At 28.0% G+C, this 11216-nt stretch overlaps 3 protein-coding genes across 3 annotated transcripts; 1 reads left to right on the top strand and 2 right to left on the bottom strand.

The window, feature by feature from the left end:
- Positions 1 to 231: 231 nt before the first annotated feature.
- Ada (adenosine deaminase-like protein) lies at positions 232 to 1948 on the bottom strand. Its single transcript, XM_035079740.1, has 7 exons — positions 1719 to 1948; positions 1458 to 1573; positions 1189 to 1380; positions 884 to 1121; positions 681 to 816; positions 494 to 594; positions 232 to 417 (listed from the first exon to the last, which is right to left on the bottom strand). Exons 1-7 carry the CDS (start codon positions 1758 to 1760, stop codon positions 232 to 234), a joined length of 1011 nt encoding a protein of 336 aa, XP_034935631.1. The 5' UTR covers positions 1761 to 1948.
- Positions 1949 to 2096: 148 nt separating this feature from the next.
- On the bottom strand, positions 2097 to 3388 carry ATPsynB (ATP synthase subunit b, mitochondrial). The gene is made up of 4 exons (XM_035079753.1): positions 3247 to 3388; positions 2884 to 3063; positions 2436 to 2788; positions 2097 to 2333 (listed from the first exon to the last, which is right to left on the bottom strand). The coding sequence occupies exons 1-4, from the start codon at positions 3272 to 3274 to the stop codon at positions 2160 to 2162; spliced, it is 735 nt and encodes a 244-aa protein (XP_034935644.1). The 5' UTR covers positions 3275 to 3388; the 3' UTR covers positions 2097 to 2159.
- Positions 3389 to 4270: 882 nt separating this feature from the next.
- dpr12 (defective proboscis extension response 12) lies at positions 4271 to 10975 on the top strand. The gene is made up of 7 exons (XM_035079613.1): positions 4271 to 4938; positions 6842 to 6928; positions 7062 to 7252; positions 7467 to 7628; positions 8145 to 8279; positions 8388 to 8598; positions 8970 to 10975. Exons 2-7 carry the CDS (start codon positions 6853 to 6855, stop codon positions 9074 to 9076), a joined length of 882 nt encoding a protein of 293 aa, XP_034935504.1. The 5' UTR covers positions 4271 to 4938; positions 6842 to 6852; the 3' UTR covers positions 9077 to 10975.
- Positions 10976 to 11216: the final 241 nt, after the last annotated feature.

Genomic DNA, 11216 nt, shown 5'->3' with positions numbered 1-11216 from the left:
TAAAACGTATGATGTAAAACTTTTTTTTAAGTAAACACTTCATTTTATTCTGTAAGCCAATGTAAACGTTCCGAAATTATCAATAAATGCTACAGTAATTTACATCAAATTCTGTTGGGAAAAAAATATTTATTTTATACGAAAATCTCAAAGTACAAAAAATTACTTTTATATTTAATCCTCAATATAAAAGTACAAAATATTTCTTATACTTATTTTTGAATATTTTCATTATTCAAGGTAGGTAAAATTTTTAATTATTTGTCTTAATTTTTCCTTCTCATTATTAGTAGCAAATGAATAATCAACAGCAGCTAGAGATAATTTAATTAACTCTTTTGATGAAAGTTTGAAATGTGTTTTAATAATTTGAAATTCTTTCGACAAAGTTGTATTGAAGACACTCTTGTCATCAGTCTAGAAAAGTAAATTTTTTTCTTAGTTTATATATTTAGTTGATATTATAATAAAGCAAATAAAAGAATTTACTTACTGCAATACATATCGGATGATTAGCTTTGTAGAAATAATTAAATTGATGTTTCGAGTAGTCTGACACAGTTTGACATTTAATATTCGATGTTATACATAGTTCTGTAAAAAAAATTGCAATATTATTATTAAAATACTTCCAAAACCCTTACCAATAGATAGATTTGTTTTCTTTTTAAATTAATTACCGATTGGAATTTTTGATGTAAGAAGCTGTTCAAAAAGCTCATTTGATCCATTTAAATCAGGATGAATGTGTGTACAATGGCCTAATCTGTCCGGTTTAAAATTTAAAATATCTTCAACTTCGTCATTATTAGGAACCTATAACAATTAATGTATAACTTATTTTAATTGAATTCATTCGACATAAAAGGCTTATTATATTTACCTCAGCACAATGTGCTGCTATTTTCAATCCAGCATTTCGAGCTCGTTCCAATAAATGTAAAAAAGCTTCTCCTTCTGATGGATCTCCACTTAAATCTAGTCCAACTACATACTCAGGATACATTTCATGATATTTTATTGCCGACAGTATATTTTCTGTAGCATTTTCAATACCATGTGCTCGATTGACAGAGATCAGAAACTTGACTAATATTTTGGGAAATGTAAGAGAAGCAGTCCTGAATATTAATTTGTATGAATATTTTAATCAATTGTATCAATTGTAAGTGACATATTCATACTTACTGTATAGCTTTAATTACGGATTCAATATATACATCCTTGGTCATAATATCAGGAATCATCCGTGGTGTGCTTCTCAATTCTAGGTAAATAACATTATCTTTATAAAAATCTTCAATAACACTAAGTGTTGCTTCATATACCTTCAGAGGGTTATTAACTATTGTATGAGCTATTTTAAATACTTCAAAGCATCTGAAAAAAATTAAATCTTCTAAATAAGATTAAGTTGAAAGAGAAAATTGTATAATTTGTAAAATTTTGTTACATACTGTTTTAAAGGAGTTGATGATGTAATTTCGTATTGAGGCAAAGTAGGTACATCATTGTCATTCAGTAATTTTAATTTTTCAAGAGAAATGGAACCATTCAAGTGAGCATGAAGTTCCTAAAGGTATTAATGATATGTTTTAATAATACTGACAAGTTAAAATACATTTTTGAATAACACAATTTCTATTACGATTTGTTACAAAAATTTTTGGAGTAGATTTAAAAGCCATCCATGATAATAAAGAGAAATAATTACATACAATTTTTGGAACTTTTTCACAAAATTGAAGCTCTTCTTCCATATTCTTGTATTCAGTCCAATTTTCAACTCTTTATGTTTGTAAACAAATATCTTTACATGAACTCAAGTGTTGTATATATATCTAAGAAATTTATGTAACACCAGAAAATATAAATGGTTAAGACAACTAGTGCCCTCTTTAGATATATAGATCATTAGATTTTATTATTTTGTTACAATCACTGCTTACATGTGATAAGATTTATTATTATTTAATAGTAATATTCATCATCAACAGCAGTGTTAGTATAATTCTAACAATATTAATAATTAATGGAACATCATCATATCCCATGATAATTAATTGGCATATCATTACATAAATTCAAAAGCTATATACTTTTTCTATCATATCTTTTATTACAGTTCTTTACTCTTCTTAATTTTTTATCATTACTTTTTATTTAGGTGCAAGTGCTTGAAGATCAGCGAGACATTGTTGCAAAGCAGCCTTCTCTTGTTCTGCAGTAATTGATTTAAGAACATTTTTTATTATCCATTGAGCCATGTGTTTCTGCGCTATTCTACGATGAACTCCAGCAAGTTGAAGTTGATAATCTAAACGTTTTTTCACCTGAAATAAAAACATTAATCATGTTTAATTATTTTTCTATTAAATTGTAAAAATGATTATCGTGTAATTATTATGGAATAATAAATTATCATTAAGATGAACCTCATTATAAGCATTGAACGCGCGTTCTCGGTAGCAAGCTTCAAGTTGAATTTTAATATTTTCTTTCTTAGCATCTATGATCATTTTTTGGGCTTCTGTTCTCCATTGCTCTCTCTTTAAGGCAGCTTGTTGGTTCTCATAAGCTTGTTTTTCGGCATTACGAGATTCTTCTAATTGTTGATCTTCTTTTTCCATTTCTTGATCGAAAAATTTAGTCGCAACAGGTCCAACTGTTTTGACAACTAATATACTTGTCGCAAGTACTCCTACACCGGTATAAAATTCATGATCTAATACATAGAATTCTTTCGAAAGTAGGAAAGTTGACAGACCAATGAAGAACATGTATGGTCCTGAAATTTCCATAAAAACAATGTTAATTTAATAATAACAAAATTGATTCAATCTTTTCATTCTGTATATTTGATTATCAAGGTATTGTGCTTACCAGTAACTCCAGTTTTGTTGTAAAAAATTTGAAACCATTCTTCTGGAATAAATCCATGTCGTACTGGAGATGGATAAATTGGTTGCGATTTTCGCTGTCCGGTGGCTGTTACAGATGCTGTTTCTATTTTTTGAGGTACACTACTTGATGTTCGTGTCAATGCAGGCCAACAGCTGGCCACTAAAATAAATAATAAATAATTATTAATTTATTTTCTATTATTATTACATAATATACCGAAAAAATTCACTCCAAAAATTTTATCTCTGTCATGAAAGTAATAATCTAATGAATGTTTAAAGGAACATAAATTTGTCACATATTTTAAATAAGCTATTAATGTTATTTAGAAATTATTCTTACCATTTCGTACGGCCAATCTTGACAACATTTTTTTCTAATACTTGTGTCAACTCAACCTAATTTTACAATGAGCTACACGAACCAAACGAATTGAGCAAAAAATATGGCCATCTACTAATGTCCAGTTATACCATCATAATCTTCTCAAGTAACCAAGTCAATACCAACATAATTGGATTCCATAAAATACGTCATGTAGAAGGTCCAACTCATATTGTACAGAATATTTTTCAATAATTATTTTCAGATGTTAATATTGGCGCGGTATTTACCGACTCACCATTTGAGTAGATCAAATGATTACCGACTGAGCATTTCATTCAAAAGCTTCAAGTAAAATGACCTGTGAGGTTCTTCAACTCTAGCATTTGAACTCTCAAGTATACTTTATAAATAATAAATATCCAACAATTTATTAAATATTCTTAATTGAATAGTCAAGAAAGACAGATGAATTATTCATTCATTTCGAATATAATAAGAATTTCAGCATTAATGTATTACTGCAAATCCGTGGAATTAATTAATACCAAAATTTTTGAACTATTAATTAAACACAGGTAACAATTATTAGACGTTAATTATTTCATTGATGAAATAACAATTTTTTTCCAGATGAAGTAATCGAATTTGAATTCAATGCATAGTCATAAAAATAACAAGCTCGCTGACAAGACTTGGTTATGTATGTATCAGATGTGTATAACTTGGCTGCTGAAACCAAGTCTTAAATAAATGTCGAATGAGGCAAGCTCTACTCGAATAAACTCTACTAAAGAATTCGTAGTTGTTGAAACGCTGCTGTTGGATGCTGTCTTTCTTCTAACGCAGTCTACCGTTCTCTTTGTCACTCTTTTACTACAACCCAGCTGCGAATTCCAAGGATCAATGCGTTGGTGCGCCAAAACGCCTGCGCTGCCCTCCAATATCACCCCTCTTCCACTAACATATCGTTCTTGTACATGGACCTTTTTATCCCCTACCCCCTCAAATAACTCCCACCAACGATCGACATCCCTCGTTGTGCGCTGCCCACGGAAATTCTAAAACTCCTCGCGCCTGTGCAGGGTGTTGGAACCATAGCAAAAGAAAAGTCTGTGATCTGGGTAAGGGACTCCTGGATAGGGCTGGTACCATATCTAAACCCCTTAAAAATAATCAACCAATAAGTCTTGAAGCAGTTTTACTATCTAAAACAATACTGGATACAATACTTGATGTGCATCACTTTGATGACGACTTGCTGTACACAATAACAAATTCATTTACAAAGCTGTCTTGATATTAATAAAACTGTGGTGGCGACTGTCATGGAATTAATATTAACGTGCGACATCTTTTTAAAGAAAAATAATAATAAGTGTTTTTTATAAAGTTCGATATACGATAAGACATTGTGTATCAGTGATGTCAATTTCATCGAACTTTAAGTGGTCAAAAATTGTGCAATAAGGAGTCAAGTGGGTTGTTGTCAGGCGTTGCTTGCCTCAAGTGTGCATTTGAACGTGTAATTAGAGACGCCAAGAGTTGATACGTTGACTGAAGGGATGTATTCCCGTACGGGTCCCTCATTTGAGGGTTGACATTACTTGGGAATTATTACGTACAGTTGTACACATACTAGACATATATTTGTGAAAAATCAACGCAAAACACCTTATTTCTAGACGTATACCATCTAGCGCCTTAAGGGTAAGTTTGTTTCTCTTCTTCCTCTTTCTCTCTCTCTCATTTTGGTCTACCCTTTTCACCTGCATCTGTACTTGCTCTCACACTCACTGTCAATTTAAACACCTTATATCACGGATATTCTGGCAATTTATACAAACACTTTAGCACCCTTTTTTTATCATGTATATAAATATTACTTGTGACCTTTCACACGCAGCCTTATACATTACTTCTTTATTTATTTCATGTCTTGATTATTTGCCTTATAATCGTTAATGTTGAAGTAATTTTTATTATTATTATTATACACGTATATATCAACAATAAGTTGGATGATAATACTACTTGAAAATTTATGATTGAGTAAGCTCTGACGAAATGGACATCCCCTTTTTACGAGTAAGAGTTAAATCGGATTATTCGCGTATATTATATATATATATATTTTTTTTATATACATGGAGAGAAAGAGAAAGAGAGAGAGAGAGAGAAAGAGGAAAAAAAGTTTATCCATTACGATTTTTGTTCTCATCTGCTCTCTTAACCATTGGATATTTTTTTATTGTTATTTTTGTTTTATCAACTGATTCTTTTAATTACTTTTATCACAATTATTTACCATCTGTATATACACAATGTTATTTTATCCAATATATTAAAATAATTTTATACTTTTAAAAGCATTAATAATTACTGATATTATTGTTATGAAAATATAACAGAGATTTGGAGTATAATTTCAATTTATGGTACGTGAGTAAATACTTGATAATAAAAAAAAATATATATGCAGTGTTAAAGGTGTCAGTTTAGTTTATAACATGTTGTAAAAGATAACAATTTTAAAAATCAACACTTTATTTTGTAAAACTATCAACTACATTGTACTTTGTAAATTAGATGAAGTTAGAAGGGTATTTAGCAATGATTTATTTTTAGCTTGTTCGATTATTGATCAATTCACGTTAAATGTTATTCATGTACTTGCAATGACTTTAAAGTGAAATGAAAAATAAAGTGAAAATAGGGATTTTATTATTTACTACATTTGAGATTCCATTACTAGCTAGTCGATTTGAGCTTTTAATAATTATTGCATGTGTGTAAGTGGCAATTGGTGCAGTTAAATCCCTTGACGCGTGAATTTTGAACTTTATCCAATATTCTATCGCCATCATACTTTGGGTATACATAAAGTTATAATCAGATTATTTTTACTGAAATAAATATCCATTTTTTTTTGTTAGTGATTTTAAAATTGTCAGTTGGCTTTTCAATATCTGACTATCAAATTTTTGATATGACTGTGGAGAAGTTGATTTCCAATTGGCATAATAAGTACTATTGTTGATTCAAAAATCAAGATTTCAAGATAATAGAAAATAGAATATAATATAATTTTATAATCAATATTTCCTGTTGTTTATTATTATTAATTCGTTGTAATGCACAGTTGAATGTCTGAAAATAAGTTGAGCATAAATTGAATATACATATGTAGTTTGAAATAATTTGTCTTTATGTAGAGTATGTCAAATCGACAAACAAATTCACTTAAAATTTCCTTTGCAATATAAATGAAGCATATTTATTTTTAATCACAGTTGAAAACAAGGGATATTTAAATAACTTCTATAATACATTCTTGATTAAATTTTTTATTATTTTTATAAGAAAATTTCAAAAGACGACTATATCAATTTTTTTTCATATTAATTAGAGTTAGAATATCACAACTTTTTTTCTATAAAACTTTAGCTGTTATATACCTATATTATGTTTCACAAGTACTGCTTTATTTTCAACTTGCATAATAAAAAATAATTCTCTTTATTTAAATATTATTAAATATCATTTTTCACGCAACATAAACAACTCAGTGAACAAGAGTGCCAATAATTTAATAGAAATTTTGAATTTTTAGAACAAATAAAAATGAGGGATCGACTATCATGGTACATGGTGTTTTTAATTCTTCCAACAATTTTATTAGCTCGTTCACTTGATAAAGGTATATAAATTTCTATCTGTATACATTTGATATATATTTAAGCATGCAATTTATATAAACAATAATTCACAGTTATTAAATTTTATTTTTCAATTTTTGCAACATTAAGTGATAAAATTTTCATGATTCAAAGATCGTCGAGTTCCATATAACATCCCACCAGACTGGAGGGCATTATGGTACAGCAACCTTGATGAGCTGCAAAGAGTCAATGAGGCAAGCGACAACAACACAGTCTCTAATGTAACTGTCCAATTAGGTGGAACTGCATTTTTGCATTGTAAAGTTCGTAATTTAGGCGAACGATCAATCTCTGATGCAGAGGTACGAATTAATGGTATATTCTATAGATGCAATTTTTTTTATTTTTACATTTTTATCTTTTTTTTTTTTTGTCATACTGCAATGTCTTTTTATCTTTTTTTTTTCTTCTTTTTGTTACTGTAATCACGCGAATTTATTCTGTACCAGCATTCAAATAAATACAATCAAAGGTATGAGCGCTAAAAAAAAAAAAAAACGTTGCATTGTATTTTAGATATCGTGGATCCGTCGTCGAGACTGGCATGTATTGACGAGTTCTTTATTCACATACACAAATGACGAACGATTCCAAGCTCTTCATCCAGAAGGTTCAGACGATTGGACATTACAAATAAAATATGTTCAAGAGAGAGATAATGGTACATATGAATGTCAGGTAATTATTGCAAAAGTAAACCATTTTATATTTATCGTTGACGTCTGATATCACTTAGTATATGTATAATATGTTCACAATTTAAATTAGAAAAAAAAACAACTATTAAATCCAGTGACTTTTATTTGTTATATTTTTGCTAATTTAATTTAATTTTATTCACTCTTCAAATGCGAATGATTGAAAATATTAATAAAATTTTATTCAGTTTTATTAATTTAATTCACCTACTAATTAATTTTAACTTATTTATTTCAAAAATATAGTCGATAGTTTATAAATTTTATCTTTTTATTGGAATTATATAGAGGAAGAAGAATTTTTTAAAAATATTTTTAAAATAAGGTCAAATTAAGCTTATAAATACTTGCTATCAAAGTTTTATGGATCAATTAGTGATCTTATACTTTCAGAAATATTTGATTAAATTAAAACTGTTATAATAGATTTATAAATTGCAATCATCAGTAACAAGATGTTATAAAAAGTAATGATCCGAATATTTTGTTTTTGCAGGTGTCAAGAAGTACTGGAATAATATCACATTTCGTAAATCTAAATGTTGTTATACCAGAAGCATTTATATTAGGTGGCGAAGAACATCACGTAGATGTGGGTTCTATAATAAGTCTTGTTTGCATTATAGAAAAAGTAAGTATGAAAAAAATGAAAAACAATTATGTTTATGACAAAATGTGACTAAAACCATCCAGTGGAATGGCTATTTCTGTAATAATCATATATTTTAAAAATTTTCAGAGCCCGACGCCGCCTCAATACGTGTTTTGGTATCATAATAATCGTATGATAAATTATGATACAGCGCGAGGTAGCGTCAGTGTACAAACTGAACCTGGACCAACTCAAAGTCAACTGACCATTCAGCAAGCAGTTGAATCGGATTCGGGAAATTACACATGCAGGGCATCTAATACGAAAGCTGCATCAATTTATGTCTTTGTGACAGAAGGTAACATTAATTCAATGTTTATGTTTATTAATTAATTCTGATATTTCATCCAATTCAATTCATAGATTTTCTCGGTAGAAAAAAAGCTCTATTGCTGCAACAGATCTGAGGTTTGATTCCGAAATAGTCTCAATTTCTGTTGGCTTTGATGGAATTGTTGCATTGACTTATTTTTCTGTAGACACGATCTCCAAATGGAGACTTCCAATCTGTTGCGGCCACAGAATATTTACCTTCTTTGTTATTTTTGCTGATAAAAAAATTGAAATATTCGAAAGCGATAATTGTTATTATTTTTCAACGATTTAATGTAGATTTATGAGAATAAGTATTATATCCGGATAAATTGAAAGCTCATGTGAATTTTGCAGGCGATAAAATGGCAGCAATTCTACGCCGTAAAACGTCCGGTGCAGAGAGGACATTAGGAGATTTGATACTGGCGGTCATTGTGGCCAGTACCGTTTTAGTGCGATAAGCGTTTCATCCGAAATGTCCATTATTATCATTAATTCAGATGTCATGTTTCATAGGTACTTGATAATGTAAACGATTCATTTTTTCTCCTATCCGATACCCAGGATAAGAACTAAGTTAAAAAAATTATATGTTATTAAACAATTGACACAAAGAACAAAGTTTTCTTGAAAGAAAAATAATTCAATAATAAAAATATTATTAATTAATGACGATTACGCGCAAATTAATGTAAATACTTTCATCTTCCATTAATAATTTGATTATTGAAATAAACCGTTTTTAACTCTGAAATAATTATAATTATGTTTTAAGGGCTGCGATTGGCAAATCTTTGACGAATATATGTTATACGATCGTTATGTGTGTCATGAGTATTTGTTAAACTTGTATGATTTATTTGCTGCAACACAGCACCCCTAAGCGATAATTAATATAATTACGTATTTACAATATAAAATGCGAGATAATTATAATAAACATCAATGGATGTATGTGATAACATTCACTTTGACCTTTCGTTAAACACAACTTCATAATAATCATGATGTGAAATATTTTAAGAATATGTTTGTACATTTTTGAATATTTTTTAAGTCATACTACAGTATGCAATATAATTAGAAAACAATCCAGATGTATTGATAATGAAGGTATACGAATTTGTTCAGAAGAAAAAATTTATCAAGTCTTTTTATTAAGTCTGTTATATATTTCTGAGAATAATAAAGCAATACATGAAAAACAGTGAAAACTGTTCTAATGATAAATATATACAAAGAGCGATAATTTAATCGATCAACATCGATATCGTCAATTAATTGATTATCGCACCCTTATTGTAACATTAACCATTAGGCATTATACGTATATTATAATTAAAAAATTATCAAATATGACATTCTAAATATGTAAAAGTTTTAAACGTTCATCATGTCATGGAGAAAAAATTCATATGTCTAAATTATCAGATGAATTGCTCGGTTGAAAAATAGTGGAACAAAAATGACCATTTAATCATAGCTCTAATTATGAGTCAATTTTACATGTAACTGCCGAGCAAAAAAAAATTATGCACTCTAAAAGTTTTAAATTAATTGAATATATATAAATATATATTTTTTTTATTATTAATTATATCTCTTAGATATTTAATTGGTTATTTACCAACATATTACTGATATTAATTAAATATATCACAAAAATGAGAAGAATTTTAATACTTTTATTACTGATTCTTTATTAAGTAATCATCAATGTGTTTAAAAAATAAGTGATTCATTACGTGATTGTTGAAAAAGTGTTGAATCGACTTTCATCAACTCTGTATACATCTATATTCACTTTGGAAGTAACAGTAATTAATTCTCTTATGTGGTTATCGATACTTCAAATTTTTATTTAAAGTTTACTAACAAATTTGTTTAATATGAAAGGTTGATGAAAAAGTGAAGTAAGATAAAGAGAAGAGTTATAATAATTATAACAATATCAAAGTTGTTGAAACATTGCGTTTGTAACTGACTATTATGAATTAAATTATAGAACAGTGGAAATATTAAAAATATAGAATCAATATTGAAATGGAGTACTATATAATAAACATTATTTACACTAAGAGAAAATTCTATTTATTTAATATATTAATGATCAAGAGCGTTATTAATTTAATTATATTATTTAATTTTTAAGAACTACAAAAAAGTGAGAACCAAAATTAAATAAAAATTGTAGAAAAATATACGTTTAATCTTACTGTAACAATCGATTATAAAGAAATAATTTATCTGTGAAATTTTTTGCTGTCAGATTAGAGACATTTTATAAAATTATATTGAGGGGACGCAATCGCAGTTGTACAAAAAAATAAGCAAAAAAAAACTCATTATCATGTTATGTTTTAATCGTGATATTTATTAAACTATTGAAAGTATGAAATCGTACGATTAATAAATATGGCTATATTAATTGAATCCTAGTTTGTTATTGGGAATCATTACATCCACATTTCGATTAAACTTCTTGTCCTTGGAAAATAAAAAGATAAATCAATATTTTGTATATAATATATTAAAATTCGAAAATAATTCCATAAAAATTAAATTTATTAATTGGAATTGAAAAAAGTTGATTCGATACTT

This window comes from Chelonus insularis, unplaced genomic scaffold, assembly GCF_013357705.1.
Source record: "Chelonus insularis isolate UGA/USDA-ARS -01 unplaced genomic scaffold, ASM1335770v1 contig_117_pilon, whole genome shotgun sequence".
Taxonomy (NCBI): Eukaryota; Metazoa; Arthropoda; class Insecta; order Hymenoptera; family Braconidae; genus Chelonus; species Chelonus insularis.
The sequence above is the reverse complement of the archived record's forward strand: the minus strand, read 5'-3'. Positions and strand labels throughout refer to the sequence as shown.